Source organism: Netta rufina (genome assembly GCF_964035555.1).
Source record: "Netta rufina genome assembly, chromosome: 8".
Lineage (NCBI taxonomy): Eukaryota > Metazoa > Chordata > Aves > Anseriformes > Anatidae > Netta > Netta rufina.
The window spans coordinates 22,083,338-22,105,375 of record NC_140131.1 but is presented as its reverse complement, the minus strand read 5'-3'; the positions used below and the strand labels follow the sequence as shown (position 1 = coordinate 22,105,375).

Here is a 22,038-nt window from a genome sequence, read left to right as displayed (position 1 = left end):
TAGTGGCAGCATATATAAGAAAAAAATTAACTAAAATCCTCAGATTGGGGAAAAAAATAGAGCTAAGATATGTTACCTTGAGAAGGAAAAAGTGTTTATACTCAGGAAGGGTCAACTGTGCAACCCTTTGTGTGGAGCTTGTGTTTGGGAAGGGGATACTGGCATGAAGTCTAAGAAGAGTCGCTTGCCAGGTAAAGTTTTGGTTAAACTTCTACTAAGAGTGACATTGTGAACTTATTTATGAAAACTATGATTAATATTTTAGCAGAAGGATTAGAGATGGGCTGGTATGGACCACGTCATCTGATCTCTTCCACATGTGCAGCCTTCATCTCAGGGTAGGCTGTCGATCGAGAAACTGAGCGAAGTATGAGCCATCTGCTGCTCTTGGAGTCTTACTGTGTGGCTCACGGTCTTCAACATTAACAGACACACAACCCAGGAGATGACAGATTTCTGTATTAACCAGGAACTGTATGGCTGTGTAGTCCCAACAGTCTTTATGGCCCTGTGGAAGAAGAAAAAAAAGATGAAGAGGGATGTTTGTAGCCTCCTTTCTTTCCAATACACTAAGATAGCCCTAGTCACGGTCGTCTTGGCTTTCTAGAAAGTTTTCAACTGGGAAAAAGTCTTGAGTGTCCATGGGTAAAAGTTAAAGTACATTGCTCGGTCTCATATTTCAAGCCTTTATCAGTGAGCTACGTTAATAAGCTATGTTTTAATCTGATTGTCTTCCAAGTAAAATGAGCAGCAAAATGCACCTGGTGTATCCTTAATCAAAATAAACATTTGTAGAATATCCTTGTGATGTCTCCAGGCATTTTGGAGGCCCACCTTAAAAAAAGAGGACAGACAAACTGCAATTTGTCTAACTGCAAACTTTGTAATTGCCCTTTTTTGATAGCCTCTGTAAATATTCAGATTTCTTGTTACGATTCTGTTTTCTCGGTAGGCTTTTTTTTTTTTGTGTGTGACTGCTTCATGGTTATCTGCAGTCCAGACATAGTCTAATTGGAAACAGTATGGACTGCTGCAAATGTTCTGTCCTATTTGTAACGTAGCAGGACTGAATTGTTTGATAGAATAGATACTGGCAGTCGGATGGCGAATCCTACTTTTCAGATGTGTGTCATTACCGTTTTGAACTTCTTGGCGCCAGAAGCCAGGATTTCCTGATGCTTAGAGCTAATGTAAAATGCATTATTGCTCCAGGCATGAGGCATGGAATTGCCAGTCCCATGAGTTTGAAGAGTCAGACCCTCCCTTTTCCCAAATTTCAATTGGTGTTGGAAGGTAAAACCATACGTGCTAGGGACCCTAATTAAAAATAATAGCAGCAAGTCAAGGCTCTTTTTATGTGTTATATAGAGTACATTTCATCCATACCAAAACATAATTCGAGGGTATTTTTATGCTTACAGTTTAAAGCTAACAAGAACCTTATGTCAAGGATTTATTTTTAACCAGTTCCAGCTTTTAATAAATCAAGATTTTTGTTATAAAAATGGTTCATTTTATTAATATTTGGATATGTTTTCAGAAACTTTTTAAAAGAAAGCTGTTATGATTTGCATAGACAACTAACAAGTCAGTTAATACTAAGATCTTTTTGTGAGTTTGAGGAGGGATGACTTTAAAATGAGTAGATGCATGTTTTTCAGTCTTTTCATTTGTTACGCTTTTTATTAAGCATTTAGTTGTTGTGTCTGTCTTCTGGTCTTGGCCTTTTATATTAGGCTTTATTATTCTGTAATAGAAACAGTTGTTTGCTAAGCAGTGCAGTGAGTTGGGAACGGAGTGAGTCTTTTCCATCGTTTAAGACCACCCTGTGAAATTTGAGGTAGGTGACAACCATGAGCAGATTCCTTTCTACTCAACTTTGAATGATCCTTTCTTCTCCTTTCTGCAGTCCTAGGAGGAAAAGTTAGGCTATGTCAGCTATTTAATTTCTCTGAGGTTATTTCCTACCCTTGCAGCATGTTCAGACTGAATCGGGACTTCCCCTTACCTTCAGGAGAGCCTGCATAAATGTGCTTAGAGGTCAGCCAGCGAGACCGACCTTTTTAGTGCCTGAATCTCATTGAGAAGCCAAGCTGGTATTGAACTAGTGTTGATGTCCCCAGTGTATTCATAAAGGGAGGCGTTACCCAGATTTAAGAGTGTCTGATCACCAACCTCATTTTTTGGAACCAAAGAAAGGGGTCTGGGAGACTTTTCCATGACCGTAACCAAACTCAAGTTGCCTGAAAGGCTTTCACCATAAGCAGTATTTAATAACACCTGTACAAGGGAACTCAGCCCACACCAGCTGCCGTGTATCAGACTTAGACCAGTTATATTGCATGGAGCAGATAGTGAAAACCATGTGCTGCCTTGCCTGTAGGATGTTAGTTCTAGCAGAGGTCCAGGGATTGCCTTTTTACTTCCACTGAGTTACATTCAAGAAAATGGAAGGGAATTGGAGCAGCAGATATATCCAGGTGTGTAATCAATGAAATTGACTTCCCTGTAACCCAGCAGGGCTACTGCTGCAATCTCCTGGGGAGTCCCTGTCCTAGGAGTCACAAGACCTACATGTGTTGGACCAGACATGCTGCACAGTCTTATGTGGGTAGGAAAGTCTTTTTTTGAAGTCGAGAGTAAAGTAGGAGTTTTCTTAAAAATAAAAGACAAAAAAATTTGAAATATTTGTATGTGCCTGGACTCCTGGGGCTAGAACAGTGTTTTTTTTTTTTCATTTTTTTTAACAGGGAAGCATGAAAGAAGACTGTTAGCAGTAAGAACACATACAGATTTGTCAAACTAGGTGGAATATCATAAGGGTTGGATTTTTCAAAGATACTACTTCCCTTTGTAGGGTTTCTTAGACTTCCCTTTGAAACAGAGTTCTAAGTACCATCAGAGTTAAGAATGCTGCCCTGAATGATGGACTCCTCCAGTACAGAACAACTTCGAAGAGAATAATTATAGAAGTATCAAGCCCTGAATTTAGTATGTAAATTTGCTTGCATGCTATTCTGGCCATACCACGATGGCAAGCCAGGATACTGGATGTCTCCAGTATTTGTCAACATAAAGGAGAAGTAGCACATCAGCAAAAACCTGGAAAGCTGGCGTTTTATAATACTGCCACCCTTGTTTTACGGACCCAAGCCATTGTTAGAAATACAATTGTTTTGTATCTGGTCATATAGCTTGTGAGGTTTCACAGCTTTAGATTAAAGCTCTTATTTCTGAACTATATTTTTAATAGAGTGGTGTAAGATGTCTGTAGAAGTATTTCAGAATAGAACGTATGTAAAAACACCGATAAAATACATAAATAGCCTCTCTTGTTTTCCTTAAAACTTCGGAGCAGAATGCAAGCAGATCGTAAGGTATGTTTTCCATTCTGCACAAAATAAATGGCTGAGAAGGTTGTTTTGACAGCTTGTATCCAGGTTGTTTCATTGGCTAGGAAAAGACTTTTGTGATTAGATTACCAGCTTTGAATCGTCATACTGTCTTTCAGAAGCAGATGGGCATTAGGCATAGATTTGAATTTTTCATCTGTTATTAAAAATCTGTATTCAGTGCTCCTGGTTCTGATAACTCTTAATATAGAGTGAAGGTTTTACGAGTGTAGCAAACAAAAAATCCCTCACCTTTTGGCTAAAGTGATGACAGCTTAGTGTCTGAGCTGCAAGGGAGAAAAAACAGCTGAAAGACATCTTCAGGAATCTACAGTCATTTATCAAATTTTAATCACCTTCTAGAGATTATTTTCTTAAGACACAGGCATCATAGTGATGGCTAAATATCATATAATGGAGATTTCCACAGTATTTTTTCTTTCCCTTTTGGGAAGAAGCTTTTTAACCTTTCCCAGCTATAACTAGATAATGGTAGAAACCTTTACATGTGAAAGGCAATTTGTTGTAAATAGCTTCATCAGACTTCCCAAATTCTGTCTTGTCTGGAGCTTTAGAAAGATTAATAGGAGTGCTGGAGGTAGCCCAATCTTTTTTTTTTTTTTTTTTCTAGAGGAAGCTTCCTCCAGTACAGAACCTTTTAACCTGATTATAAACTGGAGCAGAGCTGCAAAAAAAAATTGTTTTTTATGGGGTGACTGTCTCACTCCTTGATGAAACATCTTTGCTCTTACCTGGATTCACGACCTAAATCTGTAGCTGTTTCTCCTCTTTTTACCATGGTAGGACATCGTGATATTTTGTGAGTTCGGGACATGGAGCCAGGACCCTGCAGGCTGCTCTGTGCTGCCTTTAAGCTGTGTCTGTGGGGAAGTATGGGCATACATAAGCTAGGTTTTGTGTCTTGGGTTGGCAGAAACTGGTTGTGTGGGCTACAGTGGCAGCATGGCTGTAGGTGCTAGTGGAGCACAGAGAAGACTGTTACTGTGGCTTAAGCCATCTCCAGCTTTTTTTTGCTTGGGTACCTTGATGAAAATCAGATGTGAACTTTATTGAGGGAAGGACCTAGGGCTGTAGCCTTCCACTCCTCTTAACTTCTGCAGCGTGGTGCAAGCTCTCAGTCGTGTGTCACAGCTGAGTAGCTCCTGTTCGGGTTGGGTGCAGGAACTGCATCATGTGCTGGCAAATAAGCACTCTAAATGTTTATCAAAATGTTTTTAATCGGTTGTACCTGTAATTTGTCTCCTACATCAGCACTTACAGCTAGCTTCCATATAGATCCTCATCTTCACAAAGCAGTCCGATGTTGTTCTTCTCAAGCACTGAGGTCACGATTTCATTTCTTTTCCTTGCTTACTTTCTAAACCCTATCAGATTTGTTTCTGATATAAAGACCCTTCTTCCTAAGGAAGACTGGAGGAGTGGGGGGACCTTGCTGTGGGAGTATTTCTCATCCATCATATCTTTCTTTTGAAACACGCTTTCAGAAAGGTTTGTTTAGAAGTTTGAGCTCTCCCTTCCCAGCCTTTCAGCAGTTAATTGCCATCTCACAGGTTATCTCTGAAGGTGGAAAAACTGGTGCATGAGTTGGCAGTAAAAGTGTGCTGCTTCATGCAACCCTCTACAGCCATCAGTGGCAGAAGCAGCTTTCTTTCACAGGTCTTAGAAATATAAATTAAGATTAATAAATTAAATTAAAAAAAAAAAAGTTCTGATGTGGAGTCTGTGCTAGAGTAGAAATGAAAGTATTCACATTTCTTCATCATTTGAGTAGAGGTAGCGATGTTTTCCTGTCTTAGAGGTGTGATCAGAGATGGACTTGCAGAAAGTATAAAATCTTTTAATTGACGGAAATAAAAGCTGCTATAATGTAAATTATTATTGCAATATGGTTCTACTTCAAAACAGTTTACCATAGTGATATCACTTGGTTTTGCGTATTACTTTTTCATTTCCATACTTAAAATTTATTTTAAAAGGGGGGAGGGGGGGGGGGGAGAGGTAAAACAGTTTTTCCTCTGAAGTACGGAGTTGTACTCAGCTTCTACCATTTCTCAGCTTCTACCATTTGGACACTGTTTAATTTGCATTTCCTAAGAGAATTGAATTAGGTTTTACTAGTAAATTGGGCCTATAACCTTGTAGGCAAGTTTTTATTAGTTTATCACACATCAGTATTAGCAAATTGTAAATCCCACTGAAATGAATTTGAAAAGGCCTTAAAGAGAGGCCCAGAACCAATGAAGTTTCTGGAGACAAATAAGGTTTTTTGTTGGTTTTCCTTATCCCACAAAAATGTTGTTAGTGGTAGCAGTTGTATCTTTTTTTATCATAGTCTGTTGTTCTAACTGCCTACATGTTTAGTTTTTAAGAAGTTAAACTCAGCATGGCCAGGAGGTTTTCGCTACATTTCTGATGCTGCTCGATAAGGCTTGCCATGAGAAAGCACACTTCTTAGGTGGACAGTGCAGCATTTAGTGACTATTCATGTGCAACAGGCAGGTAAGCTTAGTCATTTCTTTTTGTTCATCAAACAGGGTCTGTTCAGGTGTTCTGTATGCGTGGAATGAACATCTTGCATCTGAAAGATAGTAGTAAGGAAGCAGGATCTGCTGTCTTTTGGAGCTTTTGATTACAGTCTAGGGCAGATAAATGGACAGACTTAATTTAATTTCTGTAGGTCTTGGATCATGGCCTGAATGTCAAGATCCACAGTATGCACTTGTTTCCCTGTGGCGTGTAGATGTGAGGGCAGTGCTTTCAGAATGTGAACACTTTATCACTGAGCTTTTGAATGCAAGCTTTAATTTTTTGTTGTCCAGTTTATAATAATTTGTTACTGTACTAGTATTAAACTAGAGTTACCTCATTCCTTTCCCCAGTGTGGTCATAGTTGGTGGTCATATTCCCTGCTAGTTGTCATTTTAGTAGTTTTTTCGTGCTGTTGTTTCAAAGCCATGTTTATATAAATTACATACTGCAACCTGATCATGTTGCAATCCAGTTCGGGTCTCACTAATATGTATTGAATCAAATTATGCTCTTACGCTGTGGGCAGTTATTGTAGCAATTTTGAAGACCGCGATTTGATTCTTCAAGGGAAAAAGATTTTCCCAGAGCTTGGAGATCCGCACATACTGCACCGAAATAAGGACACTGGTCTTCATAAACAGTATTCTTCATACAGCAACTTCTTAATGTGCTTGGTTGCTTATGTATCACTGCTCTCATCTTAGATTGCACGAGGAGAAGCTTCCTAATGGCTCTCTGTGTCCCCCAACACGCAGCTGATGTTCACAGCACAACGTATGGCCCTTAGCCCAAAGAGCAAGGATAGTTGAGGTAGGAAGGGAACCAAAGGTGAAAAGTTTTGTCCAAAGCCAGGTGCCAGAGCCTTCAGCAGAGCAGTGCTCTCCTGGCTGCTCTCTGTGCCCCGTTGATCAGACCACACCACACCACCTCTCCAAGGTGTGTGGTCCCTGATCATGGAGGATCATGTTGCACACGTTTAATTTACTGTAAGAGCTGTTTAATTGCTCTGAACAATCACACTAGTATGCTAATAGATGAAATAGGTTGCTTGGGAATATTTTGAAGGTGTAATTTTTTTCAGCAAGGTGCAGATGTCGTTTGGGAAGAGTTAGTGCTGAGGTTTTAATGCACTTCAGCTTTTTTGGAATATAGGATACTAGGGCCTCTTTCACTTGCACTCGTCTTTCACATTTTTGGGCTGCTTTTGATTTTATTATATTCCACCTGCAGTTGGCCTCGTTTAACCGACATGGTCTAGGTGGCTATTAAGAATTTTAAAAGAATGCCAAAATGCTGCAGCAGTTAGCTCAAGTCCTGTGGAATGTCCTACCAAAAAATCCTCCAAACCTGGGTCTGCCTCTTTTGAAATGTAACATTAATTAATTCCCACGTTCTGTCTGCTGCTCTTAGTCCCTCCAGATGTGCTACTAGGAATAGACTGGCTCCCTGGTTACAAGCCATCTGGGCTCTGTAAACTGATTTGCACTTATATTAAACAATAAGTGAACAGAACGCGGAAGAGTTATTAAAGCAAATGTACATTGCTTATAAATCTCAAAGTAAAATATTAAAACGTAGTAAATGGGAATGGAATGTGCAAATGAAGACCTGCCTGTTTTTAATGAGTTTAGCTGTGACCTTCTCGATTTCAACCAAAAGAAAAGAATTTTATTTTTCTCTTTAAAATGAAAAAAAAGAAAAAGAAACTATAAAACTGCTTACAGAAGTATCTGAGACAAAAACAAGGAAATATAATGTTCTAAACTTGACTGGTCCAAACCACTCAAGCTGCTGTGACAGCTCATAAAACTGAGAGTAGTTTTTAACTGGACTCTGTTTTACATTGCCAGAGTGAATTTTCCTTGCAGGAAGTAGCCAGAAGGTTTATTTAGTTTCCAGACTGCTGCTTTGATCTTTCCATTCTGTCACTTCTCAGGTTACATAGCCCTTTTTCACTGCAGTAAATCTGCAACAGTTAATGAGAATAAAATTTCCTCCTTCTCACTGATCGCATGCTGTTAAATGCCAAACCACAGCCAGCAGCATATTTGCAGAATTCAGCTGCACTGTACAAAAACAGCACAATCAGTTTAATCTTGTTGTTTTTGTAATTCATTTTATTGAGCTTTCCTTTTTCAAGTGACCTATTTTATCAAGACAAGTGGTTGCAAGGCCAGACCTGGAAGAAAGATTTAAAACTGTAATAAAGTGAAGGGTATTTTGTACGCTACGTATAAGCATGCTCACAGGATTCAAAATTAAACATACAATGAGTAGTTCTTAAGTCCCATATATCAGTGGGATATTTCTGATCGTTATTATCTGAAATGAACGTGTGCTGCAAACAAGTCTCTGGTATTAAAAAACAAATGAACATATCAAATTAATTTCTTTTGCCACATAGTTGAAATTGCGTTGATTATAAAATTTGACACGGAATCTGTCTTTATCAGCCTCAGTCATGCATGTATGATGACAGCTACCCTTCTCTCCCTCTGGAAAACAAAAAGATTTTTTTAACCATGGGATTTAAGGGGGGAAAAAAAAAGTCTACAAGTTTAGAGAGTTTATTTGCCTTCTGGGTTTTGAGCTTTTTAAGTTTTGTTGGTTTTTTCCAAGGCTCCCTGCCCAACTTTTAGCCTAGAAACATTTTATTTTCCTTCCATTTAATTAAAGTTGAAATTTTTGCATAATAATGTTGCTCAAAGATGTAGATCTCCAAGAAAATATTCAACATCTGTATTTGTATCTGGTGCGTTCCCTAGTGTATCTAGTGGTGGAGCAAAGAAAAGTGGTAAGAGGCGCTCAGATTTACTTCCTTCTTGATTTCCACTAAAACGATCACTGGCCTGGGATGGATTTTGACAGGACTTCACTAGGGCCTTGCGTTGATAAATAAACGGGTTGAAATCTGGATAATCCTCTCTGGTGGCAAAAATATCGAATGTTTATTCATCGGTAATAATGCTCCCATTGCGTTTGCTGTGTGTGCTCTAGCGAACACTGCAAATCCCCTAGTAATGTTAACTTTCAGAAGAGACTTTGAAAGCTTTTATTGGCTGCAGCTGTAACCCAAGGCAGAGCAGATTTTTTTTTTTGACTCTTCCCTCCTTCCCTGCAGCATCTGGATTATCCTCCCTGTCGAGTTGCCTGGTTCTTGGTGCTGAGCCTGGAGGCAGCGCGACTATCAGCCAGTAACCTGTTGGCACAGCTCTGGGTATTTGTGCACAAGGGCCAACTTTTCTCCCGGTTTGTACTGAAGCACAGAGCTGAGTGGCAGTGCTTGGACTTGAGGAGCTTGTATAAATATTTAAAGGAATAATTGTTCAGCTAGGAGTGCTTCAGTCCAAGGCACTGAGAACTGGCATTTTTGCTTCGACTGCTTATCTGGGAGCGCATTTCCATAGTGACCCTGATCTGTAACCTAGCACAGGAAGCAAGAAACACTTCTCGTCTGGAAACAGGAAGGCTGCTCGGAAGCCTGGGCAAGATGTGGATCAGATCCTGAGCTGATACAGGCAGTGACAAGTCACCTCTGTGGAGCTGCCACTTCAGGATCTTATTCTGCTCTGGCTCTTGGCTGAAGCTGCCGTACAAAGCATAATACTGACATCACCAGAGCTCAGTAAAAGAGATGTTTGAAACAGCCCCAAGCCAGACTTATTGCTGGGTTAAGGTGAAGGCAATGTGCTCTTCAATTTATGGTGTTGACACAAATACTTTAGTCTGCCCAAGAAGAGAGGGGGAGGAAAAGACATCTTCCTTGATTATTTTTTTTATTGCCTGTTTCTGAGGGCCTTTTTTATGTTGTAGTTTTTAATTAATTTTTTAGAAATGGATGCATCTAATCAGCGGGTTTGGGCAGTTGTTGAGCCAAGAGCATAGGAGAGGTTTCTGTCAGGCTTATAATGGAAAGTCAGAACTCTTGGTTTCCGTTCCAGCTCTGACTGTGCACTTGACCTTTAACAAATCCTGGGCAGAATAGCTGAGAAACTCCCCTACCGTGTGGTGGAGCTGTGCGTCTGGGTGAGGGAACGCTGGGGAAGTTATTCTGATGGCTTTCGGAGGAACAGGAGAGTTGTATGAAACACCTGAATCACTGATTTCCCTGCTGGCTGTCATCTGGATTGGTTGCTTTCCTAGCAGTTGAGAAAGTCTTTTTTTCTTTTTGAGGGGTGTTGTAGATGAAGGCTTCTGATTCTTTTCTACTGGTCTAATTTGAGTCTTCTAATTACTGCAATTGATCATCTGGTGTCTTTAATGTTTGGTTTGGTTTTCTGTCAATACTGCAGCTGGGAAACTGAGGTCATGGAGAAAAAGAGCAGCTTGCCTGGGATCACACAGCAGGTAACTGACAGAGCAAGAAACTGAGCCCGAGTCCCGGGCTGCTTTCACAGAGCTGAGATGGCAAGCTCCATGGCTTTCAAGCAAGGTTCTGCCTGAATTTGGCTGAGCAGGGTCATTTGTTTTCAGCTCAGTGCTTTCTTCCCCTTCAGTTGGGAAATATGTTTTTTAAATGCTGCCTTCCCACCAGTGAGTTCTGGCACGCTGGTTGCTTGATGCGTAGCTGGAGCCTGACACAGAAGATGCAGTGCTCGCATATCCACAATTGTCAGATCTGCATTTGTTTATAATTAAATGGCAGAAACAGCGGTATTGTGCTGAGATACAACTGGGCACCCAGTCCAGAAACAACTGGAAACTTTAAGTCATTAAGTGCACTGCAGAAAGCTGGATCACATGGAAGGGGAGACATGATCATATCCATAAAAGCTGTATCATGGTGCACAAGGGAGCTAAAATAACATCGCCTGGGTTCGTTCTGACATCTCTTATCTTTTGAGCAAATACAGTATTACTCTTAAAAGAACATTAATATTAAATGCTAACGTAGAGGCAGGCTTGGTGTTTGATGCAGAGTCCCTGCCCCAAAGCTCCCCTCCCACTTGAGCCTGAGGGATAGAAAGTATGGGGAAAAAAGCTTCCCAGATAGGGGAGAAAGTGGGGCTGTAAGAGGCAGAATTTAAGAGGCTTGTGGTTTATAGTTTAACGTCATTACCAGTAGTGGGAGAATCTATGGTTACAGAACATTTATATAAAGAAATGTGTTTGTTTTTTTTTTTTTCCAAGGCTTCTCAGTTGTATGCTGTTTCTCTCTAACCAATGGTTTGCCTTCTTACTTTGAAGGACAGGAAAAATTATGGCTGGCAATGCAAAACTGAAGCAGCAGCTGGCACAGAAGTAAACAGGATCATCTTCTCAATTGCTAGACCCTAAGCAAAGGCAAAAGCTTTATGCCATTTTCTGATGACTTCCACTGTTTCATGATGTTTATTATGAAAATAATTTAAGAGTTAGTTGGTGGCATGTATCACGAGAAAGGCCAGAGAGCCCTTGGTTTCCCAGACTCTGAGCCTTTGTTAACGTTGGGTTAGCTGTACCTGCAGGGGATTAGCTTCCACCACCTTAAGTATTTGTTACCTGAAATAACTTAAACCAGAAGTTTCTGTTGTATTGTAGAATTCAAAAATGTTTCCTACCTCCTTTGGCTGGATGCACGCCACCCTGAATCCTAAGGCTCACAAAGGGAAACGTGAGGACTTGAGGGATGCACTGCACCCTTCTCTGACTCAGCAGGGCTTTTGTGAAGCCAGAAGTGTGATCAGTGGGAGCAAGAAAAGGTGTCGCTTGTGTAAAGACGGGCTGAGTATTTAGGCCTGCAAATAACCCCCCCTCAGCTCTTCATTTGAACACGTGGAGAATGGTGTGATTCCTTCCTGAGGAGCTGGTAGGGCTGCTGAGAGCTGTGCACATTGTGTTTGCCTGGTCTTATCAAGGTCAGAGTGCCTAGTGAGTTATAAACTTATATATTTTACAATAAAATGTGCTTTTATTGTAAAATAAAACTATAAAACTTGTATCCCTATTGAGTGGTGGCCTGTCAGACGTGAGCCTTGCTGATGCAGATTAAGGAGAGGACTGGCAGGGCTTCAGGGCAGGCTTAGGATGAGAAAAGATGCAGCTGAAAATGTAGCTCTGGGGGAAGCTGTGTGTGCTTCAAGTAAGGTTTGTCTTGGATTTCGTTTTCAGTGGCTGGTGATTTCAGGGTGCTTTAATTTTGGACTTCTAACCATGAACCTGAAAAGGATGAAATGTCAGTCCTAAACTATAAGCTCCTAAACTAATATGGCACCCTCACAAGTCAAGGCTCTGTTCCTGGGCCGCCTTTGCCTGCTTAGGCAGCCACCACCTTTTCTTTATGGTATGATTTTTTTCGCTGTACTGCTCCGTGCCTCCTTCCCAAGCAGTTTTTATTTCTGGGATTACTCCAAGATCCATGCATCCTACCAGCGGGTCTCCAGTTGGACTTCAAGGGCTTGGTTTCAAGCAAGAATTTCCCAAGTGATCTGGGATTTGCCTTTCTGAGGCCCTGCTTCTGCCAGAGGAATTAGTCCCAGTTTGAGAGCAGCTTGTCAACACCAGCACTGCTAACAGTGTGAGTGCAAGCGTGGACAGGCTCAGGTGTCTATCGCATCACAAAAACTCACAGAAAGCAGCTTTGCTCCGTGGTCAGCCTGCACCCAGGTGCTGGCACAGTGCAGGCTAACCTCAGGAGCCCCCCTGCCTGCACCACGAGCTCGTGAGCAGCGCAGAAACCTGCGTGGGGACCCCAGCAGAGGGCTGCTGGCGGAGTGTCTGAGGCAGCCAAGTCTTCCAGACGTGCCACAAAGCCTGTCTGAGGCTCTGCGTTCAGGAGGGAGTTCAGGAAAGTATTTTGTGGACGCAGTGGGATGCTGGCTGGCATTTCCTGCGATCGGTTGGACTTTGTTTTAAATGATGTCAGGGCACCGAGGATCTGAGACGGGCACAGTAATTTGGATGTTATGAATTGGCGTTAAGTATCAATAAGCAGAGCTGTTAAGAAATCTTCCCCGTCCTCATGCCCATCAGGAACATTTTCCTCTTCAGCATGTGTTCTTCAGCTCCCCAGCAGTACAAGCAAATTGGAAAGTTCAGCTGTCATTTGGGGAAGGTCATAGATCACACTAGCAGCCCGAGTAATCCAAGAGGTTTTAAGTATCATAGCATTTAGTTTAAAGTGAAATTTGCTCTGACAGGGGCTGGCAGACCAATAGGAAAAAGAAATATTTGTGCTTGGAGAAGTGCATGTGTAGAGACCGCGAGTATAACTGATGGCTGGAAGTGATTTCAGTCTAAAAAAAACAAATCATTAAGAGAGTGCATAGGGGTAAAATACACAGTTCATATTTTAAAGGGTCTCAAAATGAACCAGCAACTGAGGTTAGCATTACATAGTAATTAGCTGTGCTGTTCACTGTTTAACTCCATGAGCTCCAGGCGTGGTGGTAAACGTGCACAGGAAAGCAGTTGTGCTTCGGCTGCGTGGGTAGCAAGCTCCGACCGGTGCGCACGCGTGCGATTTTGTGAGACAAAGCTGCCTTAAAGAACTCGCAGGGTAGGTGTCCAGCTGAACCCGGCTGCCTAAAGGTAGGAAAATAACAATTTGGGGATGTGTACAGTTGCCTTGATGGCATAACTATGCCCCTCACTTCCTGGGAGGACAGGGTGATGCTCTGTTGAGCACAGTTTCCGTGTAGATGCTGTATAAATAAAACCAACAACATGCTTTACCTAGGAGCAAATTTAGAAGTCGATTGCTGGTATAAATCTAAGAGCACACAGCACAAATCACCATCTCCGGCCAGTCATTAGCCCAGGAGTGTTTACAGCTGAAATCAACCATCTTTCCCGGCTGTACCCTTTCTGCTGTTCTTGGCAGGAGTGGCAAGGATTCAGCAGGACTCAGTTTTTAAACCCGTCTCCACCTCTGTAGGTTATGCTTGCAGAGTCATTGCACTTGGCTTGCCAGCCTCATGAGTAAGCCAGACTTCAGTCCACAGACGTGTGTTTGCTGTTTTGTTGCCCTACCCCTGTTACCTCTTGAGGTTCAATAGCCTTCCCTTCCACCGAGAGGACAAGCTTTTTGCTGTTTGCTAGCCCAAACAATCAAACAAGCAAATCTGGGGATGTTTCAAGATCACTGAGATGTAAAAATGAAGCCAACTTTTTTTTTTTTTTTTTTTTTTTTGAAGCAGGGGCAAGCCTTCATTTACTGATGAGAAATATTTAAATAGGGAAGAGCGGTGATATGATCAAGGTGTTTTAATGTGATTTTCTATTCCTTTTTTTTTTTTTTTTTTTCTTTTTAAACTGTCCAAAGCAGTTATCAGCTGATCCATCTCCTCCAGTTTTCTTCAGGACACTAACATATGTCTAAACCATTTGGAAATAACTGATACTCCTCAAAGTTTAAACTCTAGGGATCTTTACCTAATTACTTACACATTTATAAAAAAAAATATATATATAAAAATGATTTGCTGAGAATGTAATTGAAACCATATTTTCCCTGCTCACTTTATCAATTTAAATATATTTAAAAGTTTTTGAATAAGGATTTCTGAACTGGAAGTAGCTGGGAGAGCTCTGCCTGCAGCCGTAGAGACCCATTGCCACCTCGTGGCTCAGCGTCGTTATTGCACCTCACCCAAAGGAAAAAAGGGTTTGGGTTCGGTAGCAGAGTGAACAAGAGCTAGGAGGGGCCAAAAGGAGTTCTCGAAGCTCTGCAGGTCAGGGAGCTGTGCCTGACAGCGGTCTGTCTGCATGCTGCAGAGCAGTGGCAGAAGCAGGGACCATCTGACCGAAGTGAGTGCAGGCAGAGGGAAAGCTGGAGTGCAGGGTTTGGTGTTTCTGGAGACAAGAGATGCTGAGAAAGTAACAGGACTTTTCACAGTGTCATCTTTTAGCAGACCTGAAGCTTTCGAAGACTCCCAAGAAAGCTTTTGTTTGCCAAGAACAAACAAGGGACCTGGAGAATTTGCCTCAGATGTTACCAGCATGTTTCATAATGGGCTTCTAAAAGAGTAATAGGATTTTGGAGTAGGTAAGGGTGGCCAGAGGCGGATGTGGAGCCAGAGGCATGTGCTCACGTAGCTTTGCGTTGCTGCAGGGGGCAGTACTCCTGCTCTGCTTCCTTGGCCCTGCTGAAGGGACTGCTCGGACTTTAGGGTCAGACTGATGGCACAAGGTGTGAGGCAGAGGCATTGCCAACCCGAATTCAGGCAGGCAGATGTGGAAACACCACTTCCAGGGCACTGCATTCCTCCAGAAACATTCAGGTGAAGCAGACTGGCTTTCTCAGCAGTTGGATGAGTGGGTTGTGTTCCCTCCCTCTCGGAGGACAAACCTCAGACCTTCCACCTTCGCGTGATTATCAGGATATCCCACAAGTGACCCGTTTCCCTGAGAAACCAGGCACAGAGTCCTTTCCTCGGCCCTTGTGGCAGCACAAACCAAGGAAAATCTCTTTGTGAGGACAAAGTGCTGGACATGGTCCCCCAGCGCTTCAGCTGAGCCCTTTCAATCCAAGCGATGCGGGAGTGCCAGCTTTTTGGTGAGCCAGGGCCTGGGGCCCACCCATTGTACGTCTTCTGGCTGGGTCATTCTTTCCCAGGCCTTGACTGTTGCATAACCCATGTTCCATATGTCTAATTGGCAGTAATGAGCTTCAGCTTTTCCCCACTCCAAAAGCACTTTGGTTCTTTGTGTTTTGACAGTCTTCAGAAGGGAAGTTCAGCTCCTTTCAATGCATCTTCAGTCAGACAATAAATCAGAACCCTTTTCTATTTGTCCTGCTGATGTGGAAGTTAAAAAGTGACATAGCTAAGAATAGGCAGGCATCCAGTATCTTAGGCAATGCTCATTTTTCCTCTACCTCCTGCGTGAGAGTTATTGTTGAGCGTGAAATATGTGCCACTTTTCCCTGCACAGTTCTTGTGCTGTGGGACTTTTTAGGTGTAAAAGATGCTCTTCTGGATGAAAAATGGCTTCTTGTGGCTCATCAGAACATAGCCATTTACTATACGATGAATTCTTTCTGCCATTTGCTTGTCAGTCTTGCAGCCCATCAGAAACATTGTCCTTTGCTGAACTATGTCGCTATGCCAGATATTCTCACTTTCTCATTTCTAGCTGGTATTTGCCCAGGGGCTTCAAAAATTGGCTGTCGCTTTGGAAGAAAAATAGATTATTTGGATGTGCTGTGCAGGCGCGGGGTTACCAGTGGGCTTTGCAAGAAGCAGACTCGAAGCCTTCCCAGAAATACACGTAACCTTCAATGTACAGACAGAGAAACTGAGTCACAGAAGCGAAGTGCTTTGCCAGTAAATCCATAGAAGGATAGGAGAGAAGAGTTGTGTGTCTCCCGGGATTTTCACTTGAGCTGAAAGTCAACCAGCTTGTGAATTGCTTTTAATGCCACAGTGCCAGCTCTCCATTTCTCTGCTTTCAGATAATAAAAATAATAAAGAACTTAAAGCGTTAGTGCAATGACTTGCTAGGCCTGCCTTTCCTGGACAGGAGTTGTGTTGATTTCTCCGCAGCATATCCATTTTTGCCAGGGGAAGAGAAGCTGGAGCAGTGCTGGCTAGGGAAGATGGCTTGCTGAACTCTCCGTGGCAAGCAGAGTTGGAGCAACCAGCACCACTACACCTTCTGTAACATAGAAAAACCTTTAATTTCTTTCCCTTCTTTTTTATAGCATCGGAGTTGATGGATTTGGTCAGACACCAGGGGTTCCTGGCCGCCCAGCGACTGCATACGGGTACCGCCCGGATGAGCCATACTACTACAGCTACGGGGCGCGATAAAACGCCCCTCACGTGCTCCAGACACTGCTCCCTGCCCCGGCCTGCAGGAGATCTGTCCCTTGGTAATGCATGACTGTACCACGACGGGTCCATCCCTCTGTATCCTTTGGCGTGTGTAGCTCTGGATAAACCTAGCCTTTCTGGGTCCAGTGTCGTAGTGACTGTTTTACTCCTCAGTTGCTCTTTATCATTTTTGTACAGTATTTGCTCTGTGACTTGCAAGCAAGCATTGAAAGCTACTGGACTGGAAAGCGTCACGTTATGTATATTAAGCTACTAATTTAATTTCTATTAAATATAAAAACCTGTGTGGTCAGTGTTGAATGTGGTGAATGCGTTTCTAAGCGACGTTTCATTTGTTTTACAAGGCATTTAAGAAGAATGCTTCATGTGAAGCGTGTTTAATGTGGACTGTTTCCCTCTAACACTTCAGTAACAGGAACACTGTTAAGCCCCAGCATCTCCTGGCACTGTCTTCACACGTAGTTGCTGAAGTCCAGTCTTGGGCCTGACACCTTTTAATAACGGAAAGATGGCAAAGATTCACTCCCCTTGGGCTTCAAGCATTTACAGCCTAGCTGAAAACACTCAAAATTAGAAACTGTAACACAAAAATACCTTTACCATGGGTGTTCCCATAGGGTGAGAGAAGACTGCCACCAGCATACTGAGGACCAGAGAGAGGAATAAAACCACTGTGGCTTGGCTCAGAATCAAGGTGCAAAGTCTTTTCCCCCAACTTCCCTATCCTAAAATATGAATGTAGCCATCCTGTCCTGGTTGTTTACAGGGGTGTAAGCTGGATCTAAACCCAGGTGATGGACTGAGAAGCAGCAGCAAAGACATTGTGAGATCCTTTCGTGTTGGCTTCATGCAATCACAGCATTGCAAGTGCAAGTCCATGTCTGAAACGTGCTATGTGAAAGCAGAGTTGAGGCTAAGGTCTTGCACCCCTACACGTAACAACACACAAAGCATACGCACAGTGCCCTTTGGCCACTACTATCAAGACAGCAGTTCAAATAGTTTACTTTGAAATACCTCTACCTTGTGACCTACCTCTACCTCGTGATTATTTTAAAATGGTTATTGATGTACAGAATTGTCCCTCTCTTCTCTCTCATGGCTGCCTAACATGAAAATATACTTGGATGATGGGCTGACACTACTAGAACAACAGCCAGTGATCCCTTATGACCGGTGGTGATGCAAGGAAGGCATTGGGGGTGTTTAAGAAGTTTGTATTTGCCTTATACCTTTAAAGTATCTGAAATCAAGATGTTTTTTAAACCTTGCTTTATCTTTTAAAGGTGTGCAGGTACATTTATATGCACTGTTGCTCGCTAGGTCTTATACTGCGTGATTGGAAATGAGTCTAAAATTAGCCACAGCATTTCTTACTAGTTTTCAGCGTCCTCCCTGTGCTGGCTTCACATTAATGGCTTCACTTACTGGAGGTAGGTGGAAGAACAGCCTTGCCAAGATTAACTAACATTTTTTTAATATTTTTTCTATATTTTTTTAACTAACTCACGTGCAATTGCTTAGAAAACTTAAGTCCTTACTAGAAATGCTGCAGAAAACATGAATTAAACTCTGGTGGGTTTCCAGTGTCATACCCTTCTAGAATTTTTCCATTGGTCTGAACCCACATGTTATCTGCCCAGCAGTCGTGCTGCATTTAGTGAGAACCTTTCAGATATTTTATAGCTGTAGCTGTGAGAGAAATCACCCAAACTGCATATTCAAATGTAGGCTTTTTTTTTTGTCCTCCTTTCCAGAAAATTAGCATGAAGTTATTTAAAGAAATTGCCCTTTTCATGGAATGTGTGTTGGGGAGGGGAAAAAAAAGTGGGTCCTTAGAGCATACTCAAACTATCAATGAAACTGAAGGAGCCTTTAATTGGAAGCTTCAGGTTAACAAGGAACTACAGTTGAGCTTCAGCAAATGGGTGGGTATCTGTAATTGTAATACAGCTGTGACCATGCTGAGAATAAATGGCAGTGGAAAAATCTCTGGCTGCATTTTTAGTATTCAGTGCTAGGAGTTTATGAGAAAAGAATAAAAGATCAAGTATTTGTAGCTTTGCCTGGCAGCAGCTAAGAGAAGAACATCATTTATCTGCAAGCAGAGCTTGGTAAAAATTACTCAGCACTTAGTAGCCTGAGGACAGAGCCTGCTAGCCAAGATGAAAACCAGCTGTGCCACTACACTCTCTAAGACAGGAGAGAGGTTGATTTTCTCTTTAATTACAGTTCCTGAGCCAGAAAGGGGGAAAAGAAAAAAAAAAAGATATGAGCACATACACTTTTCAATCTATATCACATTTCCTGTGGGTGTCAGAGGGAGACTGGAGAGTCTGACCTGTAGGGTAACTTTTTAATTATCTGTATTTATGGATTCAGTCCCTGAGTACTGTATCCTGCATAAAATGGGACACAGAGGGATCTGTTTTCTTTTAGCAACTTCTACTTTTGCACTTTCCTCCTTTTCCTGATTTTGCACTGCTCCTCTTTTCTTCCCCCTACAGGAGCAATCCCTAACCCTCACAGGAGTATCCTTCCCTGTCTGCTGTTAATTAATTAATGAGTTAGGTTATGCAGGTGCCTGAGATATAATTAGGCTGTAAAGTTAATAGTACAGTGAAATAAGCATAGGCTAAGTTCATGTGTTTGTTAGTTATCACTCAGGCTTTCTACAGTTGTACACTATACTTTCAGTGAGCTTTTTTTACTTAATGCAGCATCCTAAGATCTTGTTTTAAATTATTGTTTATGCTGCACTAGCACCTAGAAGGTTACTAGAACAACCTAAGGTGGGGAAAGGCAGAAGTGAACAAATATCCTTGGCCTAGACAGCTTAGGAAGGACTTGGCTCAAAGTCTTCTAAACACTGGTGTGTGCAGAGTTGTCTGCTACCAGTTTAAGATGTATTTTATTCTGAAATAAGACTGCTGTGATTCTGTTAAATTTAATCCGTTTGGAATAAGCTGGACAAGCTCTGTTTAGATACAACAGATTTCAAGCCCCTTTGGCAGGGTCTTTAATGAAATTCCTGCAATGCGCTGCTGGTAAAACTAAGCTCTTCATGGGAAAAGGCAGCATGCTCAGAATAGCCCCAACCTTTGTTTCTTCCATGACTGTCCAAAAAAAAAAAAAAAAAAAATGAAGCTGACTTAGTGCAGCTTCTTTTGCAGCTAACAGCCCTTAAAGTTGTTGTGACCTGCTCATTTTTTCTTTGAGGTTCAGGAGAGAGCACTGAGGCAACGAGAGGCACTGGAGCTGCCTGCGCAGGCTGGGGAGGACAGCGCTGCCTTGCATGCAGCTCACAGCTAGAAGCTGATGCTTTCAACCAGTCAGTCTAGAAATGTGCTTAAATGAGAACATGGACTTTTCTCAAGTTGGTATGTAACCTGTTGCTTTGGGCTGGTTTTGGTTTCGTTGGGGTCTCCATCCCCCAGAAAGAAAACGCCACTTCTGTTTATTGAGCAGTTGAATACTCTAGAAATGCTCTTAGTAGCAGAAAGGTGCTGTACCATAGCTGCAACTAATGTGACTATGCAGCAGGAGAACATCCTTGGAAAAGGGATCAGCTGTGGTTCAGGTTGGTGCAGGGAATACCACCTACCCCAGCCCCTTTTTTTCTAGTTACAAACCTAGTCAGATACTTGCTGACATCTCTGTGATTCCTCTAGTTCCCTGTCTGCTCTTGGGAGTCCTGAATTACTCTGAAGGAGCCTACGTGGGCTGCTCTTATAAAAGGCAAATTGCAATTTTTGAATGGCAGAAACCTAGCTCTGGTGTTTGTGTAGTACCTAGCACTGTAGGACCCTGGTGAGGGCGAGCTCCTCCACAGCACTTCAGTGTGAATGAAACGACGGAGCTGTATGGGAACAGCAGATAAAGGGAAGAAATGCTTCTCCAGAGGATCACAGGCAGTCGAGCAAAGTAAATATGCTACAAATGATAGAGCAGCCAGCATGCTTTTTCCTGAGAGCCTCCTGAGTCACCTCACTGCCTGAAGCCTGCAGCCAGAGCTTAATACACAATGTCAACCATTGTGTATTAAGTGTATTTTGTCTTTTCCTGCAGTTGTTCAGGTCTTCTTCCTTTTCCCCATCAAATCTGCAGGCACAGGGGACACCTAAATCTATGCATAGGTCCTTGTGTGGCTTCTCTGGGGTGAGGAATGTCCACCCTTATTTTGCACTTTGAGGCCAGGGTCTTTTAGCATAAGTATTTGGGACACAGACTTCTTTCTGGTCTGTCCTACCTTTGAAATAGGGAGGTTGCACTTCCGAGCTTCATTTTAATTGCTGTTCCTGTCTGCCTTATTGTCACCCCATGGTGTGTCACATGCCTCACATACTAGTCAGGATACGGATGTATTGCACTCCCCTGCACCTTCCTCCTCCTGCTTTATTTAAGAAGACCCAGTTCTTCCAGCTACCCCTACAGCCATCTGCACGAGGAGGGGACCCCGAGCACTCTGCCCCACTGCTAGACCTCCCCATGCACCTTCCTCTCCACTTAGAGTTTGGTGCAGATCTGAGGGGACCCCTTTTTCTGTCCAGATGTCAAAGGGGCTCTGGCATCAACGAGTTACCGGCCAGCAGAGCAGGATCTCTAGGACTGTCCACGTTCTGGGCGGTGTCTGGCTTTACCAGAAAGGGGCTGGGGGGAGCTCATTGCTAAAGAATAGGCTCTGCAAAGTTCAGGGCAGCTTTGACAGCACAAAATTTAATGCATGCTAAATTGGTGGAGTTCAGTTATAAAGAAAGCCAAGGAGTTAGCACAGCTTAGACCACCTTTGTTAAGCACCCTGCAATTGCCATTAAATCTTTGTCTAGACAAGGCCACAGGTATGGGGTGTGCTGCTGGGCCCTGCTCGCTCGAAACATTAGGTTCAAAACGACTGAGCAAACCACATCCTAATGCCCTGGCGCTGCATGAAACTGGAATAACATTGGCAATATGAAAATAGTGTGTGAAAAGCCCAGACCTCCCACTGCACTATAGTAATTCCTTTCAACGTTCGTTCTGCTGTCCAAAATACTCACGTGAAATCTCTCCCCGGAGCCCCTTTACGCTGCAGCACAGAGAGCAATTAGTTTTAATGGCATTAAATAGATCTCCTTACGATGCAGGGGTTACGCCACCAGAAGAGCTGTCAGGCAGAGACCACCTGCCTCGCCTCCACAGCTCTCGCCCCGTCACCCCCTGTGGCTGTGCTCCCGGGGGGGATGCTGTGGGGCTGAGCGGTGACCCCGCAAGGGGAGCTGGAAGGGAATGAGCTCAGGGGCTGCAGCTGGGGCTGTGCCTTGTCCCCGTACACTTGGGGTCTGTACCCTACACACACACGGCTC

At 42.8% G+C, this 22,038-nt stretch overlaps 1 protein-coding gene across 1 annotated transcript in view; it reads left to right on the top strand.

The window, feature by feature from the left end:
* KIFAP3 (kinesin associated protein 3) overlaps positions 1 to 16,996 on the top strand; it is a 72,034-nt gene extending 55,038 nt beyond the window's left edge. The window contains exon 20 of the mRNA XM_084291609.1: positions 16,564 to 16,996. Coding sequence (XP_084147735.1) covers positions 16,564 to 16,672 — 109 coding nt within the window. The 3' untranslated portion in view covers positions 16,673 to 16,996. The remainder of the gene's footprint in view (positions 1 to 16,563) is intronic.
* The last annotated feature ends 5,042 nt before the right edge of the window (positions 16,997 to 22,038 follow it).